At 42.9% G+C, this 21,377-nt stretch overlaps 1 protein-coding gene across 2 annotated transcripts; it reads left to right on the top strand.

The window, feature by feature from the left end:
- Nucleotides 1-5,997: 5,997 nt before the first annotated feature.
- LOC129722453 (collagen alpha-1(I) chain-like) lies at nucleotides 5,998-20,905 on the top strand. 2 transcript variants are annotated; one of them, XM_055675903.1, is made up of 19 exons: nucleotides 5,998-6,137; nucleotides 6,687-7,086; nucleotides 15,282-15,889; nucleotides 15,949-16,066; nucleotides 16,126-16,304; nucleotides 16,364-16,544; nucleotides 16,607-16,705; nucleotides 16,770-16,885; nucleotides 16,945-17,116; nucleotides 17,177-17,397; nucleotides 17,457-17,523; nucleotides 17,576-17,728; nucleotides 17,785-17,999; nucleotides 18,066-18,605; nucleotides 18,659-18,758; nucleotides 18,815-18,949; nucleotides 19,008-19,330; nucleotides 19,391-19,571; nucleotides 19,635-20,905. In XM_055675903.1, exons 2-19 carry the CDS (start codon nucleotides 6,810-6,812, stop codon nucleotides 20,621-20,623), a joined length of 4,674 nt encoding a protein of 1,557 aa, XP_055531878.1. In that variant the 5' UTR covers nucleotides 5,998-6,137; nucleotides 6,687-6,809; the 3' UTR covers nucleotides 20,624-20,905. The 2 variants fall into 2 exon arrangements, with proteins under 2 accessions (XP_055531878.1, XP_055531879.1); XM_055675904.1 differs by having other exon boundaries at nucleotides 6,394-7,086.
- Nucleotides 20,906-21,377: the final 472 nt, after the last annotated feature.

Here is a 21,377-nt window from a genome sequence, read left to right as displayed (position 1 = left end):
GAGAGGGCTTAAACATGAGCCCTGGGGAAGACCCATGTAACTAATTCGGGAAGGTGTCGAATCACCATGTGAGAAATACATATGCTTTTCTGACAACAAATTGAGCAAAAAATTATTCAAATTTGGTGAAAGTCCCTGCGAATGAAGTTTCTCGGTTAAAACTTCTACAGAGACAGAGTCAAATGCCCCCTTAATGTCCAAGAATGCAGAAGCCATTTGCTCTTTTCGAGCAAAGGCGAGTTGAATTTCAGTAGAAAGCAACGCTAGGCAATCGTTCGTTCCTTTGCCCCGGCGGAAGCCAAATTGAGTATCTGAAAGTAAACCATTTGTTTCGACCCATTTGTCTAACCGTAAGAGGATCATTTTCTCCATTAATTATCGGAGGCAAGAGAGCATAGCAATCGGCCTACAAGAATTTTGATCAGAGGCAGGTTTTCCGCGTTTTTGAATAGCAATGACTTTTACCTCCCTCCAGTCGTGCGGAAAAATGTTTAGCTCAAGAAACTTGTTGAACAAGTCCAACAAACGTCTTTTTGCAGAGTCGGGTAGATTCTTCAACAAGTTGAATTGAATTCTATCTAACCCTGGAGCTTTATTGTTGCACGAGAGGAGAGCCATTGAAAATTCCAACATCGAAAATGGAGGCTCTTCCGTAGTTACTAATAACACGTCGCGAAAGGTCTTCTGTTCGGGGACAGAGTCCGGACATACCTTTTTGGCGAAATCGAGTATCCAGCGATCTGAATACTCCTCGGACTCATTCGAAACGTTACGATTCCGCATGCGTCTGACGGTATCCCAAAGAGTGCTCATTGCTGTTTCCCTCGACAACGCGTTTACAAACCGCCGCCAGTACCCGCGTTTTTTTTTGCTTTTATCAAGCTCTTCATCTGTCTAACCAGTACATCGTACTTTTTGAGCAAGTCGATAGTGCCTTGTTCTCGGAAGGCCAAATACATCGAGGACCTTCGCGCGTACAGGTCTGAGCACTCTTTGTCCCACCACATGGAGGGAGGGCGCCGTCCAATCGTTACCACGGGTATCGGTTTCGTCTGAGCTTGAGTCGCGGCGTCGATGATCAAGCCAGATAGGAACGCGTATTCTTACTCCGGAGGAAGTTCCACGTGGGACTCGATTCTTTGCGATATTATGGTCTCATAAGACTTCCAATCAATGTTACGTGTGAGGTCATACGCAATATTGATTGGATCCGTTTGAGTTGACCCATTAGCAATTGAGATGACGATTGGTAGGTGATCACTACCGTGGGGATCGTTGATTACTTTCCACCGGCAATCTAACGCTAGTGATGTCGTGCTGGAGGATTAGGTACACGTGTCGCTTCCCCAGTATTCAAAAGTGTCATATTGAAGTCGTCGATTAAATTACAGATTGAAGAAGATCGGTTGTCGTCGTACAGCGACCCCCATAGCGAACAGTGAGAATTAAAATCTCCCAATATCAAAAAAGGCACGGGAAGCAACTCTGCTATATCAGTGAGATGCCTCTGTTCAATCCGCGCGGATGGAGGAATATATAACGAAACAAGGCATAGGTCTTTTCCATTCATATTTGTTTGAATGGCGACGACTTCAATATTCGAGACCGAGGGGAGGTCGATTCTGAAAAAAGAATAGCACTTTTTGATCCCTAAAAGTACCCCTCCACCGTGTGAGTCTCGATCTCGACGAATTATGTTAAAATCGTGGAAATTGAGTTAATTGTTTGAATTGAGAAAGGTTTCACAGAGCGCAAATGCGTCACAATTGTATGTATTCATCAAATGAGAAAATAAATCGAATTTGGGGATGAAACTTCTGCAATTCCACTGTAATACAGTGATAAAATTCCTAACTTCTTTCGCCGTATTAGTCATCGAAAGATATGATAGCTGAAATGAGGGGCCAAGTTGCCGCTAGTTGCTTCAAAAAGGTTTTCACTGTAGGAAGAAGGGCAAGAAGAATATTTTGTAGGGGATCTGGTATGTTGAATGTATTAAATATCCAGTTCACAATATCAGAAAATTTTATGAACCCTGTTTCTTTTTTATCTTCTGATCGAGAAATGGGTGCACGAGGGGTTTTTGGTACCCCAGGAAGCGGTGGGTACTCCTGGTTGGAATTGAAATTAAAACCGGGAGGTACTTGCTTCGGTTTTTCTTCACCGCTTTCTTTTTGTGTTAGCTTATTGGTCATTCCGCTAGGAGTTATCTTGCGACCTTTGCGAGAAAGCTTAGGAGAGTTGATAATTCTCCTCTTCCTAGATCCTTCTGGCATGGCATAAGAACACCCTTCGACGAGATCGTCAGATATACCCTCATCGGTTGGCAAAAAGGAAAAGATGTTTCCTGTCGAGGGTGGCTCAGCCCTCTTAAGCATTTCGCTTGATTTTTTCCTCGCGCTGTTTGTACGCGGGACACGCCGAAAGGTCATGCCGAGTTCCCTCGCAGAAAAGACACTTTTCAGTATCCTCACTGCAAGCGGTCTCAGCATGGTTTCCTCCGCACTTGCTGCAGCGTGCCTTGTTGCAGCAGTAGGTGGCTGTATGACCTAACTGCTTGCAGTTTTGGCAATTCATGACCCGCGGTATGAACAGGTGTACAGGCAGACGAACCCTGTCCAAAGAGATGTAGTTCGGCAGTGCGGATCCGGCGAATGTTACACGGAAGGAATCCGAAGGGAAGAATTTCTTTTTCCCTTCTTCAAAGGATACTGAATGCAATTGCTTGACATCCAGTATCTTTACATCTTGAATCAAGGGGTTTTTGAAGCAGCCAACCTCGTGACGTAAAATGTCATCGACCGTGAGGCTTCCTTCGGTAACCACACCGTCGATCTCCACGTCCTTGGCAGGGATGTACACGCGGTACTCTCTCGTGAAGAGCTCGTAGCTAGCAATTGCGTTTGCTTGCTTCAAGCTACTCACGACAACTCGCAGTTTGTTCGGTCTAACCTTTGTAATTTCGGTTACGTCCGAAAACTGTTTTGCCAGGTCCTTGTCAGTTTGAATTATATTTAAAGGCTTCTTTATAGGCCTAAAGAAAACTACGAACGGACCTTTCGCGGCATCTGGGTAAGCTTTCACCCGTACTTCCGGTACCCTTGATACAGGGCTAGGTAGAGGGGGTGGTACAGGGGAAGCTAGAGGGGAATTGATGGGGGAGATCTCAATCTCTTCCCCATTTGTTTCCACATCCAGGAATAGTTGCACCTGCATTTCGTTCATTTTTTGCGGGAGCGTTTAGCTCTACCGCACGCGACCAATATATATGCGTATATAAGGGGAATCAAATAATTGTTGTAAAATGTAAAAACAATTTTTTTAAATTAAGGTCTATTGAATAAGAAAAAAGACAACCATATTGAAAAAAAAATACATAGGAAAAAATCAAATGTTAATACTTCACCAGACATTTTGTATTTTAGCCTACGTGCCCTCCTGGCTGATAGTTGGATTAATCCAGTAGGTGGCTTGGCAGGAATCGCAATCAGTCCCCTCCAGCTGAACCAGCCGCCCTAGGAGCTAACCGGCGGTTGATGGTGCGAGGAATTTCCTACGGCAGCGTCTGTACACAATGTACACTCTCGTACCCCGCTAGAAGATAGCCGGCGCCCGGCGGCGCGGGGAATTCACAGCGACTACTGAATTGCTTTCCTGTCACAGTGTCGGTATCGAAAACACCAGTAGCACGCGTACAGTCTGGACACAGTGCACACAATCTTCTGTGCCGCAAGGGGTAACCGGCGCCCGGCGGCGCGGGGATTTGCTCTGGCTGCTGGACGTACTTCTATTGTCTATCAGCAACGAAACCGAAAAACACAACCGAAAAACACAAGCGTACTGTATGCACACCAAACAGTATTGTTTGTTCGAGCGAGCAAAAATAACGGACCTGTTTTCGAATGCTTCCTTTCGCAACGATGGCAGGGAAGCGAATGATTTTTAAGTAAGATGTTTCATTATATTTTTCCTTTTTTGCTATAACATTCAAGTTCTCAAATCCAAAATTTGGGCACAATATCATGAAATTTGATTTTATTATGACTTTTCGAAGCTTGGCATACTGACGTTTTTTTTGACAATTTCTTTAAAAAAGTACATAAATTTGAAACACTTTACAGCTTCAATGATAGCTTAAATCGTTTTGGTGTCAAAAAAAAAGTTGTTCGAAATACTCTGCAAAACAATTCTCTTTAATTACATATTGGAAGATTTGATCTTAGTAGGCCTGACACAGAAAAAATAATAAAAATAGCGATTTTTTGTAGAGATGCAGCCGCTTTTTTCCCCTTGCAAGCTCAGACATCTTGGTACTGAGGGATGATCAATTGAGCAAACAATCAACTACCTGACTCTTTCTGCGCCGAAATAAGGGGACATCCACATATCACGTGAACAGGTTTCTAACGATTGCACGCTAGGACAACTACCCAGCAAACAATTTTGCTGTTTTACAGCTTAATAAGCTATTATTCCGTGGATTTAGGCTGAACTATAGCATAACATGCCGTTATCCAACAAAATTGTTTGTTGGGTATGCTTGGAACGGCAGTAAAGCCGTTATTGGTTTCGAAGGTCGACGATAAATTCTCAGAAGCAATGAGTTTCAAAAGTATATCATGAGGTTTGCATCAAACTATCTAAAGATCTGCCGAAGCGTACCTATTCTGTAGGTCGATAATGAGGGAAAAGGCTGGCGTTGAATATCTGGAAGAAAGAAAATTGTTTTTGAGATCGAAGATGATTGACGTATAATCTTTTTTGTTTCTGTATGGACTTCTTCACTGCGACCAGAATCGTTGATCTAAGTAATGAATTCTCAATAAAAAATCATTGCTGGAATAACTTCGATAATGTAAAAATCATTTTGCTGCCAAATGGTAGAACTTATGCTACTATACCTTGTAATTTAGCTTCTAAAGAATACCGAAAAAAATTTTCGGCAGCACCCTAAATGGTCTCAAAAGAATATAGAATACTTTGGCATTACGCATAACTATAATTGCAAGTTCGCATGCACTACAAATCCAACAATGTACCGTAGCATTGAACAATTTAACTAAAAAAGTCAACCGAATTGGGCTTCACCGTCACTATAGAATGAATGATAGTCGTTAGTACACTTATTTGTTCCAGGACGTGAATGGTAAATAACCAGTGATAGTAACAACACTTTGAGACTAAAGTAAAACCATTTCGATTAATACAAAACACAGCCAGCTGGTAATTACAACATTAAAATAATTAATTCAATAACAATATAAAACAAAATAATATATCACACTTTACCGCGCATAGAAATGCGATCATTGATCTTAATTAGCATATATAGAACTTCATTCATGCGCTTTCTCAGTCTCAGTCCATACTGTATTTCGCACTTGTCCCGCGACAGTTGCACACACCACCCATGGACTGTGCTTGGTGTTTTAAAACGTCTCGCGTGGGTGCAACATTAAACGATGCGCTGCGTGTTGGCGGTGTGCTTTTCCCATCATTACAATGTTGGTCAAACAGATCTATGCTGATACCAGCATTGATTGACCTCAAATGCAGCTTTCAATTGAAAAGCAATCAATTCATCAATTGACAATATTCGATTAGTGGAAATTGATTTCTGTAAACTTGTTCGTTTAGTGATGTTGAAGAAAGTTAGTGAGCTTCGATCTATTTAGAGAACTGGACTGCAAACCTCATTATATTCCTACCAAAAAATGTCACCATGTTTCATGATTTCGCTATGTCGTACTGACCTCATGCTTAAACAGCTCCAAAAATATGGAATAGTAATCACACCCGTTACAGCGAATTCCAATCTTGTGCCCCACATACATGCGTTCCGTGCTTTCGATGCACGACCGGCACGCAGTCGTTTTTTAAGATTTTTGTGAGTCTGCGAAGACGATCGCGTTCTAAGTCGCGATCGGGAGCTGGTGCGTTTCGCGCTATAAAAAGCTTTCCTGCTCCGATAGCAAACTCAGTTGTTTTAGGTCTTTAACGGTGCGCGGTTTGGACGAATCTCGAATTTAGTAGTGAAATCAGTGGCAATTATCTAGGTTAAAGTGTTGTGCATTAGTGAATTGGGAAGTGATGTTGCAGTGATCTCTGATCTTCTTCCACAAGGATAACTGTGGGAAGTAAGTGAATTTTGACATGCTTTTGATCACATCAATCATTCATGCTGCGTGCTAAACGGATATAAGTGATCTATGGTCTTGATAAGGATGTTCTATTTCTAAATTAAGCGAAATGCATTTTTACTAGTGTTCTGGAAAACGATTAAACCATCAATTGATTGTGAATGCCATAACTGACTAATGATATTGAACATAATTTAATTTGAAGATGTGCAACATTTCATTATTTCAAGGGTGTCCATATATGTCTCCCCAGCAGCCGAGAGCAAGAATTTAGAATTTTTGATACCTTATCAGCCCCATGAGTGACATAATTTTCGCTAGAGCATAGAGCAAAACCAGTTGAACATAGAAGTGAATGAACACGGGGAAGCAACAATTTAGCTATGCGTGAACCTCCAGCGAAATTATTGTTATCAGCTCAAATGGACTTCCACTACACATAAATAGAAGCCAAATTTCGTAACGCTTTCTTCCGTGTTCGGAACCGGTTAAAATACGAAAGCTTATCAACCGCCGAGTGTGATTAGTGCAACTTTCTACTTCCAGGATCACTGCCAACAGCTGCAGTTCTGATTCATTATTCGTGGTGAAGAACCTAGAAACGATGTACTAAGTGTCACCAGGGATCAGATAAGAACGTCTTTCGCGTCCGCTTCGATCAGAAAAGTGATGAAGTTTCGACTTAGTGCGACGGTTCTACCGTTGCTGCTGATAGCTGTGATACTAGTCGATCAGATAAAGTGTGAAGATGAAGCGCCGGATGTGGTTCGAAGGCCGGTAAAGAAAAAGGGTAAGAAAAGTAGCAAAGTAAAAACGAAATCCGCACCGAAACCTGCCAAAACGAAGGAACGACCGCAAGCCGATGCGCCGCCAGCTTATTCCGAGTACGACGATTACGATCCCTACGATTACGGTGAAAACGAACGGGACTATGATCAGGACAATGGTGAGTGGAGACAGATCATCAGTTATAAAAATCAAAATAAAATTGTGTCGAAAAAGAATGGGTAACTAAGCCATATATAAATCTTGTAGTTTAAATCGAATTAATACTGACTCGTGATTTACGATCTCCGAAGTCTACAGCAGAACCAGAACAACATCTTAGATTGTTATACTGCAATTGCAAGAAGTTTTTGCAAAGGTAAAGTTTATCTACTCAATGAAAACTTTCGAACACAGTTGAAGGCAATCAAGTCGAATAAGCTATATAGTATAACAGTCTCTCCCGAGTCAAGACTCGAACCTACAACGACTGGCTTGTTAGGCCAGCATCGTACCTCGAGACCAGCTGGGGCGCTAAACTCCATGTTTTGTAGAATTCACACCAGGTTACCAAATATGCGATGAATGTTATGTGGTTTATTTTCTTTCGTAACATATGAGAATTGTAAATTATATCATTCAAAAAAATCGCTTTTTTATGACTGTTGATAGAGGCTTCCAGAAACTACCGCTTGTACCGTTTACCATGTTTCCCGCTCGATAACTCCACACACAAATAGGAGGCCAAATTCTTTCTCCCAAAGCTCCGGTGCAGCAACTCATTTCTGTGTTTTTTTTTTTTTTTTTTTTTTTTGTAGTACCTATGAGCAGATCACGCAACTATAACACGCATATTATCCTGATACCTTTTAAACAATGTATCCAATCACAAATGGTGACTTCTCAACACTGTTAGAAATTTGTAATTTTAATTGTTAGGATTTGTTTGCTTTCGCAATTAGGACTTATCATTCGTAGGGACTTAAACCTGCTTGTCAGAAAAAGCGAAGTAAATTTATAACTAACCTAATTGCTAACTTATTGGCTATAAAGAGAGCTTATCGTAGCAATTGAGGATTGCAACGATTTTTGTCGAAAATTGTTAATAATTTTATTTGACATAGCTTCTAATGGTTCAACACCAGTAAGTCTATGTAATTCGAGTGGACGAAACCAAGGAGGACGCTTCAAAATCATTTTCAGAATTTTATTCTGAATCCTTTGGAGCGTTTTCTTCCTTGTTGAACAGCAACTTGACCAGATCGGTACTGCATAAAGCATTGCTGGTCTAAAAAATTGTTTGTAAATAAAAGTTTGTTCTTTAAACAAAGTTTAGAATTCCTGTTAATAAGAGGATATAAACATCTCGTATATTTGATGCACTTGGCTTGTATACTCTCAATGTGCTCTTTGAAAATAAGTTTTTTATCGCAAATTAGTCCCAAGTACTTAACCTTGTCAGACCAACTTAAAACAACCCCATTTATCTTGACAACGTGGTTGTTGTTTGGCTTGAGGAAAGAAGCCCTAGTCTTATGAGGAAAAATTATCATTTGAGTTTTAGAAGCATTGGGAGAGATTTTCCACTTTTGCAAGTAGGAAGGAAAAATATCTAAACTTTTCTGCGATCGACTGCATATGACACGAAGGCTTTTTCCTTTTACGGAAATGCTTGTGTCATCGCAGAACAATGACTTTGTGCATCCTGGAGGCAAATCAGGAAGATCTGAAGTGAGTATGTTGTACAGGACTGGGCCCAATACTGAAACTTGGGGCACACCTGCTCTGACAGGAAATCTATCAGATTTCGAATTCTGATAGACAACCTGCAGAGTTCGATCAGTAAGATAATTTTTCAAAATTTTGATTAGGAAAATTGGAAAATTAAAAGTTTGCAATTTCGCAATCAAACCTTTATGCCAAACACAGTCGAATGCTTTTTCTATGTCTAAAAGAGCAGCTCCAGTGGAATAACCTTCAGATTAGTTAGCTCGTATCATATTAGTAACTCTGAGCAATTGATGAGTAGTGGAATGCCCATGGCGAAATCCAAACTGTTCATCTGCAAAAATTGAATTTTCTTCGATGTGTGACATCATTCAGTTAAGAATAATTCTCTCGAAAAGTTAACTTATTGAAGGAAGCAAACTGACTGGTCGATAACTTGAAACTTCAGCTGGATTCTTATCCGGCTTTAAAATTGGAGAAATTTTTGCATTTTTCCATATTCCCAAATTATCCCAAATATGAAATTTTGAAGCAGCAATTGAAAATTTTCACTAAAAACTCCATTGTGCTCTCAGGGAGATGTTTGATTAATATATTAAAGATTCCATCGTCACCAGGTGCTTTCATATTTTTGAAATTGTTAATAATTGATTTAATCTCATTCAAGTTAGTTTCAATTATTTCTGCAGGTAAAATATTCTGGGAAGAAATCAAATCAAATTGACGTTTGACCTCATTTTCAATTGGACTCACAAAATTCAAATTTGAGTTATGAACACTCTCAAACTGCTGAGCAAGTCTTTGAGCCTTTTGTTCATTGGATACAAGAAAACGTTTACCATCACCATAGGCTTTGAAGGTTTCTTAAGAATCTTCGACAGCTTCCAAAAGGGTTTTGAATATGGTTTCAATTTTTCAACTTTAGTCTCAAAATTGTGATTTCTCAGAAGTGTAAATCTATGTTTAATCTCTTTCTGTAAGTCTTTATAAATAGTTTTAAAAACAGGGTCACGAGAACGTTGATATTGACGTCTGCGGACATTTTTCAAACGAATTAGAAGTTGAAGATTTTCGTCAATTATTGGTGAATCAAATTTCACTTGAGCCTTTGGAACAGAATAACCCCATGACTTTTTTTATTATATTCCTATTATTTTTCTATTATATTTATTTTCAAAGAAAAGTATGCGTCATAGATACATTAAGTGTCGCCTAAAATTTGACCCCCAAAACGCTAATCAGTCACTAAATTTGTAGTATAGAGGTAATATAAAATATGGAAACTCTGACTATGTAATGGCACACCAATAATTTTGAGCCTTGGCTTACGCTAAGGCTAGTTTTCAAAATGTGACAATCAATATTTAACGCCATTCAATTTTTTTCTGTTATTTTTACCTTCGCGAAACGAGTGCATGAATGATTTCTTACCGTTAAGTGCTGTTTAAAAACTAATTTCTTACACGAAATTTAAAGGTTTTGACTTTTCAACTATGAACATATAAATAGCAAAGCAAAGCCTTGATGCTACATTCTGATTCGGAACTCGATCACTGTTTATTATACACAGGCTTCGCGGCCAACTGTTTATTGTATGGGACAATTACAGTACTAGCTCTACGATGTTACTGACGCTAACAATCTCTCCATAGCCGAAACTCGAACCTACGATGATTGGCTTGTTAGGCCAGCGTCGCACCTCGAGATCAGTTGGGGGGAATTGAAAGACAACAGAAATACTGCTAAAGTAATTAGAGTTTTACGATCTGGGAAACATTAATTACGATTTTCATCCTGATTTTCATCCACAATTGATTTATTACTTTTTAAATCAAAGTCATTCATTACCTTACCTTACCTTACCTTACCTTACCTTACCTTACCTTACCTTACCTTACCTTACCTTACCTTAGCTTACCTTACCTTACCTTACCTTACCAAACAGTCAAAAGCCGTGGTGTGGCTTTTCCTGTACGTAAGAGTCGTCTCCATTCCACTCGGTCCATGGCTGCAATCCGCCAGCTCTGCGGTCTGCGTAGGGTTCGCAGGTCGTCTTCCACCTGATCGATCCACCTTGCCCGCTGACCACCTCTCTGTCTCGTCCCTAACGGATTGGTTTCAAGAACCATCTTTACCGGACTATCGTCCGACATCCTTACGACATGCCTCGCTCACCGCAGCCTGCCAATCTTAGCGGTGTGGACGATTGATGGCTCCCCAATCATCTCCTGCAGTTCGTGGTTCCACACTCCGTTCTCCATCTGCAGTCCACCGAAGATGGTACGCAACTCCTTCCGCTCGAAGACCGCAAGGGCGCGTTGGTCCTCCACAAGTATAGTTCATGTCTCATGCCCGTAGAGGACCGGTCTGATCAGCGTCTTGTAGTTGGTTAACTTGGTGCGGCGACGAACTCTACTCGATCTCTGCTAGTATCGTTGTCGGCAGTCACCAGAGAGCTCGTGTACCCCTTTCTTTCATGTACTTCGTCTTCGATGCATAAATGACCAGTCCAATTCGTTTGGCTTCGGCCTTAAGTCCGATGTACGTATCCGCCATCTTCACAAAGATCCAAGCCACGATGTCGATATCATCAGTGAAGTCAAACACTTGAACCGGCCACTCGTGTTAATTCCCGCTCTTCTAATGACACCTTCCGGGACAATGTTAAACAGTAGGCACGACCATCACCTTGAATTAAACCTCTTCGGGTTTCAAAGGAATTCGAGAGTGCTCCCGATACTCGAGAGTGCTCCCGATACACACATCACTCGATCCATCGTCGCTTTAACCAACTGCGTCAGTTTGTCCGGAAATCCGTAGTCGTGCATAATTTGCCATAGCTGGTCCCGATCGATTGTGTCGTACGCTGATTTAAAATCGATGACCAAATGATTTATGGGCACGTTTTATTCGCGGCATTTCCGCATAACCTGCCGAACCGCAGTCCGTGGTGGTGGGTGAGTGTCACTACCAACATCCATGAATCCCGCCTGGTAGTGCCCCACGAACTGCTTCGCAAATGGTGATAGTCGACGGCAGAGTATTTGGGAGTGTACCTTGTGGGCGGCGTTCAGCAGAGTGATTGCCCGGTAATTGCAGCACTCCAGCTTTACGTTGATCAGGCAGTTATTGAATAATCTGCTCTTCCGCATAAACGGTCACTAACGGGCCTCCACCTGATAACCCATTGATCTGTTTTCAATGTATGACGAAACCGACACTTCCTTCGCCGCTGTCGGAGCCACTATAGTAAATGTAGTATCTGAAGGTCGTTTCTGCAATAGGATCTACCAGTAGGAACTCACGTAAACTCATATTCGGCGACCGCATTTCTTGGATAGCTAAAACTTCCATTTTCACATTTTGCATTTCTAGAATGCCCACGCGTGACGGTTGAGTTTCGATGCTCCAAGTGCCGAGTATCCTATGGTTGTTAATTTTGGTTGGCCTGGGTCGATGCGGATTGTTTCGATCAGTATTTATTTCCGAATTATTCGTAGTAGGATGGTACAGTGTTGTTTGTCTCACTCATGACCAGCATGCAGCACCTTAAGTGAGGTTCTCGTAGTTGCCGATACACACACTGGAGCTTTCTCCATTAACCCATTTCCGGTGGAGAGAAATCAGATTTTAACTCGAAAACTCACCTTCAAACCCGTATTACTCAGCAACTACATGCACAATTGACACAAACTGCATTGCATGTTGTAGATCGATCGTTTCTCTAACCGTATTGAATAGTTTCGTTGTTCAAAACTGCAAGCATAATTGGTAAGCTACAATCAGAGTTTAGATGTCAGGTGAGGCCATACGGCATCACCCGCTGGGAATGAGTTAAAACTATTTCTCGTTCTTTCTCGCTGTCTTCCTTGCTCGCATTCGCTCCCGAGATCATATGCACACACGCGCGTTTACTCTTTCACTCGCGTGTAGTCCCCTTCTCGCGAGTACAACCATCCGAGTACAATTGTTTCAAGATGCATTACGATAGTTGCAGAGGGACAAAAAAAAATTTCAAATAGGGTAACGGACTACTTCGGTAGCGGTTAGCTTCGGCAGGTTTTGCATTAAACCGCTATAAAAACTTACCAAATCAGTTCGATACCCTTCACGTTCCAGTATGCGATACTTTACAGATTCTTCCCCCACGTCCGGCTGTCGGTGCACGAAGAAAAACCAAGTAGATGGAGAAAACATTTTCCTTTTTGAGCACAGTATTTTAAGCACTCCTCCTAGTCGAGCAATTTTAGTCCAGTACTCGTACTCGCTACTCGTACTCCCAGCTGGTCTCGAGGTACGATGGTAGCCTAACAAGCCAGTCGTCGTAGGGTCGAGTCTCGACTAGGGAGAGACTGTTAGTGTCAGTAGGATCGTAGCGCTAGCCCCGCAATTGTCCTTTACAGTCAACAGTAGGCTGCGAAGTCTGTGTATAATAAACAGAAGGTCGAGTTCCGTATCTGAATGTACCACCAAGGCTTTGCTTTTTCTCGTACTCGTTAGCAGGAACTCGCGTACTCTTTTACTGTCGCTAAGTAGCAATACAAAAGAGTTTTTTTCGAGTCGGAGCGTGCTTGCTCAGGGGAATGCATGAAGAAGAAAAAGTAACTCGGAAACGTGTGTGTAAAAGCCTTGAGAAGCGTAGCATATGTCTCGTTTGCTTTTCGCTCGATTTGCAACGCTGCTTTTCAACATATTGCCATACTAGGGCTGCCTCCTTAGATATATGTAGCTGGCGATACCCGATCTTCACTAAAGTTGCTTGTACAATCAGATTTTTTTATGCGGGGATACGTTCCAAATTTGTATGGAAGCGCGCAAAAAAACTAATTTGAGTTGATAAAATAGCATAGAAAATCGCTTAAAAACGTTTGAACTTTGACTAAATATGATAGTGTACAGTTTAAAAGCCAAAATGCAATCCAGGCTGGACTCGACTATTTGGAAACCTGATCAAAGGGGACTCAATTATCCGAGATTCGATTTTCCGGAATATTTTATTTTTGATGTTTGTTCATGATACTTATTTGATATTTTGCCTTCACTATCCCTTTCGGCATCCGGCATGTTTGGGACATGTTCAGGTGAAGTGAAACTAATCAGTGTCCAATTTACTTTTTTTTTCTAAAGACCTAACCACCTTTTCAACAGAAATATTTTCTGGCTAAGCCACTGCATTATTCAAGTAACATAGAGAAAGAAAATAATTGTTGTACGTTCGTGGATTGGAAATTTGAACAATTTTTTTGTGATTCGAGGGATTAGAAAATTCGATTATGCATAGTGAAAAAGAATTCGATACTCCGAATAATAGAGTCCGACCTGTATTAGAAATTGTATGTATTCACATGAAAAATTGTGAATTACACAGTGCAACGAAAATTTACTTTTTTTCTGCCTTAGCTTCTATGTATTACATGAAACAGTATTTTGACGCAAAAACAAATCTCCCCGAGTTTGAACACATTTTACCTTAATGGGAAACAGTAACGCCATTCTACATTTTTGAGAAATCGGAAATTTTCGATGTTTTTCGACGCCATTTTATTTTCAAGCAAAATATCAATTGGCTTATTGTGTCCATATAAGCATTTTCTTACCCGTGTTTTAAAAAAAGCAGACCAATCGGACAAAAACTGAGCTCAAAACAATGATTCTACGAAAACGGTTTGGCATGGTTTTAGTATAGGCGATATCCATAAATTTCGTAACGCTCATAGAGGGGAGGGGGGTTCTTGAGCTTTACAATTTGTTGCATAGGGGAGGGGGGGAGGTGAGATCAGCGTTACGTAATGAAAAATCTCTGAGGAGACTCTCCAAAAACTAACAATTTTTATTAGGCAAATTCTTCTACAGTGTTACGTATTTTTTATAGGGAGTAGGCGTTGGCGTTGCGTTTCGTTACATATGGGGGGTAGGGTTCCAAACATTGGATTTTTCGCGAAACGTAATTTATGGATGTAGCCATACCTATTTCACAAAGCGAAATAATATCGAGTATGTCTGAGCAATAATGGTAATGCGCTAATATCTAAAAGTGGTTGTCAAATTATATCTTATATTGAGTAAAAAAGTCTCAGAAATTGATTGGTAGGTTCCGATCTTCGTAAAATGTCAGCAACATGTCGATTTTTTCCCCAATTCCCCTACATTACTTAAATAGGTTTATCTCGAGGTTAAATTACTTTTTTTGAAATCTGTTTAATTTAATATCAAAAGTGTAAGAGAAATTCAAAGTTACAATAAGATTTTGTCTTCACATGATCCTCCCCTTTTTACGGGGAGGGGGTCACATTCAACTTTATCGAAGATGCGATGATTCTGTCTCGTAACTGAAGCAAGATTTTTATGTTTTGACCGGTCCTGGCCAAAAATGCGACCCCCTCCCCGTAAAAAGGGGAGGATCATGTGAAACAAATTCTTATTGTAATTTTAAATTGAATGGAAACTTATAATTCTATCCTCTGTTTTTTTATACCATTCTACTAAGACGCTCAGTGAAAAAATTTCAAATTCTGTTTTTATTATGATCTCTACATTCCCAAAGCTTTTTTCGGTCACCATGATGCATTACTTTCAAATAACTCTACGCCAAAACTAAATTAAATAATATTTTTGCTTTTCTATACGTCCTTTCACTTGGCGCCACAGGCAAACGAACCACTGAAGCAAGTTTTCGCCAGCCAGATGATGAAATTCCCCGCGGAGAAGTACCATCCCCACATATTTCCGTCAGCGTAAGGCCGCCGGAGCCAGAATCGATCGTTCAGCCATTCACGTGCTTCTTCAAAGAAAAATGGTATCGCGAGAAGGAACAGTTTCAATCGGGCTACAACGATTGCGCAACCTGCCAGTGTCGAAATAGTCAAGTTATTTGCGATGAAGCTGACTGTCCAAAGATTACGACGAACGTAACCGTGGAAATTATTCCACCATCAACAACTACTACGGCGGCACCTGAATACGAGGCATCACATGTGATCCACCGGCCACCACCAGGTCCAAGCGGGCAACCTGGAAGCCCCGGTGAAGCAGGTGCACCTGGTGTTCCTGGTACACCTGGTGTACCCGGTCTCCCAGGCCCTCCGGGTCCAGCACCAGATCTAACATTCTACACCCAGCAGCTGCAAGATTCAATGGCTGGTTCAGACAAGGGACCTTCCCCTGATAACTTCCAGTTCATGCAAGCTCAGGTTGGACCTGTTGGACCACGCGGACCTCCTGGCCCTCCTGGTGTCTCCGGACCGCAAGGCTTTCAGGTATAAGTAATACTGCAAGTTGAATAACATTTAGGTATGTGCAAATTTGTGTTTTGTAGGGAACGAGAGGTGAACCCGGTGAACCTGGCCCACCAGGTATCTCCGGTCTTCCGGGCGTTCGAGGACTTCCTGGTCCACCTGGTAAGGATGGGGCCCCTGGAGATGATGGAGATGCAGGTATACTGGTTACACACTAGCCAAATTGCATTTTAATACTAGTTTTTAACTTGTTGCAGGCCCTCAAGGATTGGTAGGACAGCCCGGTCCTCGAGGACTGCCAGGATTACCTGGAGTACCGGGAATTAAAGGGCACCAAGGTTTTCCTGGACTGGATGGTCCCAAAGGAGAGCAAGGTGCTTCAGGTGAAAAAGGATCTGTGGGTGGTGCTGGTCCTATTGGTGCTCCCGGACCAATAGTAAGAGGGATTCTAATTGTTGAGTGATCGTTTATTATATTAATTTTTTTTCTCACTAGGGATCTGCAGGACCAAGAGGCGAACGTGGCCGTGAAGGACCACCTGGACCACCTGGCTTGCGAGGCATCGACGGCATTGCTGGTCCACCCGGTCAACCGGGACCTGTAGGAAAACCTGGTCCTCCTGGTTTTCCTGGTACACCGGGTAATAAGGGCGATTTGGGTGCACAGGGTCCCAAAGGTATATTTCACATAGCGTAAAATGAAACATATGCATTCATCAATTATCACATACTTACACAGGCAGTCAAGGCCCCCAAGGACCTCGTGGTGAGTCAGGAAGGCCAGGGCAACCAGGAGAACCGGGATTGAACGGTCCACCTGGAAAAGATGGAGCGTCAGGTATGCACTAGAGATCTGCTTCAAAACAACACTATCTTTTTTATAAGACTGTCATCTCAATCAGGCGAGAAAGGATCAGTGGGTCAACCAGGAATAGCTGGTCCACCGGGATTCCCGGGACCGAGAGGATCTCCCGGTGCCAATGGCAGCCCTGGGGAGACAGGCGTGAAAGGAGAACCTGTAAGACTACTGAGCACATCTGTCCAAGGGCTGCTTTCAAGTTTAATTAATAATTTTAGGGTCTCCCAGGAGAAAGGGGATACAAAGGAGAAGCCGGCATAAAAGGTGAAGCTGGAGTACCAGGACCGCGAGGTCTCCCCGGAGCAATAGGGCCAGAAGGAAAGCGTGGTAAACGAGGAATGAAGGGTCCTACGGGCTTATCTGGTCCACAGGGCGAACGAGGTTTACCAGGTACATTTTTACACAAAGTCATCTACGATATATATGTTAACCATCGAATATTATTTCAAGGTGTACCTGGTTTACCTGGTCCCGACGGCGCACAGGGCATTAAAGGTCAAAGTGGAGACCGAGGGGCAATGGGTCCACAAGGCAACAAAGGCTCAAGTGGAGATCCTGGTGCTCCAGGTCCACCAGGAATACAAGGTCTTCGTGGTGTGCCGGGAAGACCAGGTTCTCAAGGCAAAGCCGGTGCTCCTGGAGAGAGAGGTTTACCAGGATCTGATGGAAAGGTAACATACGTTAAATTATCAATGATGATTACGTGAATAATTACCGTGTTCAATATCAGGTTGGTGAACCGGGGCATCAAGGTTTGCAAGGTCTTCCAGGCCCAATTGGTTTACCAGGAGATAAAGGTATGCCCTCAATCATTTTCCAGAAATTGTAAAACTAAATAATTTCCAACAGGCTTCACGGGAGAACCGGGCAAAGATGGCGATATTGGACCCCCAGGAACTCCAGGACCACGTGGAGACGCAGGAAAAGATGGACCACCCGGAGTTGCAGGTCCTCCGGGACCTCCTGGAAATGATGGAGACCGTGGTCCACCGGGACCGGCCGGTAAACTAATCAAACTAATCGCCAAAGAATTCAACTTGCTACAGTATTCATTTTAGGTCCACGAGGATTCCAAGGTCTACCGGGAACACCAGGAAATCCAGGTGCATCAGGAAAAGATGGACAAACTGGCCAACCTGGACCTTCAGGGTTAGCCGGTCAACCAGGCATTAGAGGAGAGCGTGGTTTTCCGGGTGAAAGAGGACCAATTGGAATTCCCGGTACGCCAGGATTACGAGGAGAACCTGGTTCCCAAGGCAATGATGGTCCAACAGTGAGCTCTCCTTAATAAAATTTACTTGTCAACATAGAAATGGTATGTTTCAATCTTTCTCAATAGGGTTCTCCTGGGCCAGCTGGAATTAAGGGTCATCAGGGAGCTCCAGGTATGATCGGTATGCCCGGTTTGAGAGGCCTCCCAGGTCCATCTGGTGAGAAGGGGGAACGAGGTGCAGTTGGACCAATTGGACCCGAAGGTGCAGCAGGTAGAACAGGAGAAAGAGGACTTCAAGGACCGATGGGAGCAACGGGCCCACCTGGAGAACCGGCAGAAAAAGGTGAACCAGGAACCCCTGGAATTCCGGGTGAACCAGGAGCACCCGGATCCATCGGTGAACGCGGAGCGGTCGGACCGCAAGGTTTACAAGGTTTCCCAGGACCACAAGGACCCGTTGGTTTACCAGGTTCAAAGGGTGATCGTGGAGCAATGGGATTGAAGGGAGAGCAAGGAATCAGTGGCAATCCGGGAATACCGGGTGAACCCGGGCCACATGGGCTGATTGGATTGACCGGTAGCAAAGGATCCCGTGGTGAGCCGGGCTTGCGTGGGGAGACTGGATCCATGGGAAGTCCTGGAAGGCCCGGTGATCCTGGTGCAGCGGTATTATTACCCAAAAAGTATGTCTGTATATTACTCACATTCATATTTTTAAGGGACAACCTGGCAATCAAGGAGCACCCGGACCAGCTGGATTAGCTGGCCAAAAAGGCAATCCTGGTGACACAGGAAGACATGGAAATCCGGGACCACAAGGTTGAACAGAGAACTTTTTTTTCTCCAGGGTTCTGCAGTGTTCTTATTTATTCTAGGATTGCCTGGTCAACCTGGACCGGAGGGAATGAAGGGCTCAGCTGGTAGTGATGGTCCACCAGGACCTCCTGGTAATTCTGGTCCCCAAGGAGCTCCGGGAGACCGCGGAATGCCAGGCTTGCCAGGATCTAGCGGTAACAAGTTTGCTTATAACTGAAATGCATACAGAATATAAGTTATTACATTATACAGGACAAACGGGTGCTAGGGGCCTTCGAGGAGCAGCTGGTGAGCCTGGTCAGGCTGGTAAGCCAGGACATGATGGACCACCAGGTCAGCCAGGAACTGCTGGACCTTCTGGTCCTCCGGGACCTGCTGGAGATCCAGGCCATGAGGGACCGCCTGGAAAACAAGGACCACCTGGTATTGCTGGAAGAATTGGTGATAAAGGACCAGTGGGCACACCCGGCTCTCAGGGACTACCTGGTGCCCCAGGTTTACCAGGCCCACCAGGACCACAAGGTCTTATCGGTCTGTCCGGTGAACGAGGATTGCGTGGGGAAACAGGAGCTCAGGTACACTTCATGAAAACAACCGATTTGTTTCAGGACCTCCAATTAAAATACATATTCCAGGGTATTGAAGGCCCGCCAGGTCCTCGCGGAAAGTCTGGTCCACCAGGAATGGAAGGCGCTAAAGGAGATGTTGGAGAAGCAGGACAAAAAGGTGTAAAAGGCCACCGTGGTTTGATTGGTCTGCAAGGACTTCCAGGACCTGGAGGACCACCAGGAGATAAAGGCGATTTGGGTGCGATGGGTAGGTTAAACGCTTTGAATGGAATGTGATCTATTTGATAATTACCAATAATTTATTTTGAAGGACAACCTGGTAAGCCAGGTGAGGCAGGACCTCGGGGTCCCCCAGGTCGAGATGGATCACCCGGTCCTCAAGGTATGGTTGGTATTGTTGGACCTCGGGGTCCTCCAGGAAACGATGGTAAATTCGGTCCCATGGGACCAGCGGGTCCGCCGGGACCTCCTGGACCTCCTGGAGATGGTATTGGTTACGACGCTGCTGCTCTAGCCGCCCTCCTAGGTCATGGTCAAATGAGTAACACCAAGGGACCGGACCCAAATCTTGGCGATGAACCCATGAAGTTTAACAAAATATTTGATTTAACCGACGAAGAACGTAGAAAACTGGTCGAAACAGCATACGAGAAGCTGAAGACGACATTCGGTACATTTAAAAAACCAGATGGCAAACAGTCCTCTCCAGCGAAGACATGCAGAGATTTGTTTGCAGCCTATCCAGAATACACATCGGGCCATTACTGGATAGATCCCAATGAAGGAGATGTACGAGATGCTATTTTAGTGTACTGCGACGCAACAACTAAAAGTACTTGTGTACTTCCTCAACCGTTGCGAACTAAAGAACTGCACCACATCGGTGATGAAAAAGAAGTTTGGCTGGGCGAGATGGAAACTGGCATGAAAATTACTTACAAAGCGGATAGTAACCAAATAGGTTTTCTGCAACTGCTATCTGCTTCGGCATCGCAAAACATAACCTATAACTGCAAAAACAGTGTAGCTTACTTCAGCAAAGATACCAATAACTACCGGCAGAGCTTGAAACTGTTGGCTTGGAATGATGCCGAGCTAACAGCGAAAGGACCCCAGCGTCTACGCTATGATGCCATCTTGGACGAATGCCAACATCGATCGCCGACTTATGCTCAAACGATTCTTACGTACAAAACAGATAAACCAACGAGGCTACCAGTTATCGACATCGCGGTGCGGGATGTTGGTGAACTCAATCAACAGTTCTGGATCGAAATCGGAGCAGTTTGTTTTTACTGAAAAAAAAGCTAACGATTAAAGCGGCTGAAATAACATTAAAACTAGGCTAGGTCAAACCAAAGAACTTGTCATGATAGAGCAATTTATAAATCAGGTACTGCAGTGGCAGCAATGCCCATCGAACTACTGCCAAAGCGAACAACGTCAATGAAAGTGATATTTCGGAAGCATCTTGTAACAAGATTTTTACAACTAAGATTAGCGTAGGTTCCCCTTTTGTAGTTTCGCTAAGTAGGTTTAAGAGCATTCAGTGTTGAAATACAACTGAAATACAAAATAAAATCTTGAATTCCTAAGAGCAACGCATTCGTATCCGAAAATGGGAGCTTCAACTATCCGGCCACTTTAGAGTAAATTCAATCTAAAAACACCAAATAAAGTATAATATTTTTACAATTTTTGCATTCAAAGATATACATATATTTGATTACCTGGTATTTTTCATTTAACTAAAAATAATTATCGGTAATTTGATCCAAAATCACTGAAACAACAACAGGTAAAATGTGAAAATAAAACATATGGAAAAAAGTCGTCTTCCTGGCCACCCTATTCCGGAACCTCAACAAAAACACGGCCTAATTATTTTCGATAAGGATCAAAAAACCATTTTACATTTCTTGGTGTCACAGAACCTGCTGATATTAGTGTTACTTTTACGTGCGTTATGTCAGCCGTTTAGTGCTTCCTTTTGAAGTAAGTTAAAATAATTAAACTAATTTAAAGTCCATTATTGAATTGAGTTACAAAATGT

The sequence above is a fragment of the Wyeomyia smithii genome, chromosome 2 (genome assembly GCF_029784165.1).
Source record: "Wyeomyia smithii strain HCP4-BCI-WySm-NY-G18 chromosome 2, ASM2978416v1, whole genome shotgun sequence".
Lineage (NCBI taxonomy): Eukaryota > Metazoa > Arthropoda > Insecta > Diptera > Culicidae > Wyeomyia > Wyeomyia smithii.
The sequence above is the reverse complement of the archived record's forward strand: the minus strand, read 5'-3'. Positions and strand labels throughout refer to the sequence as shown.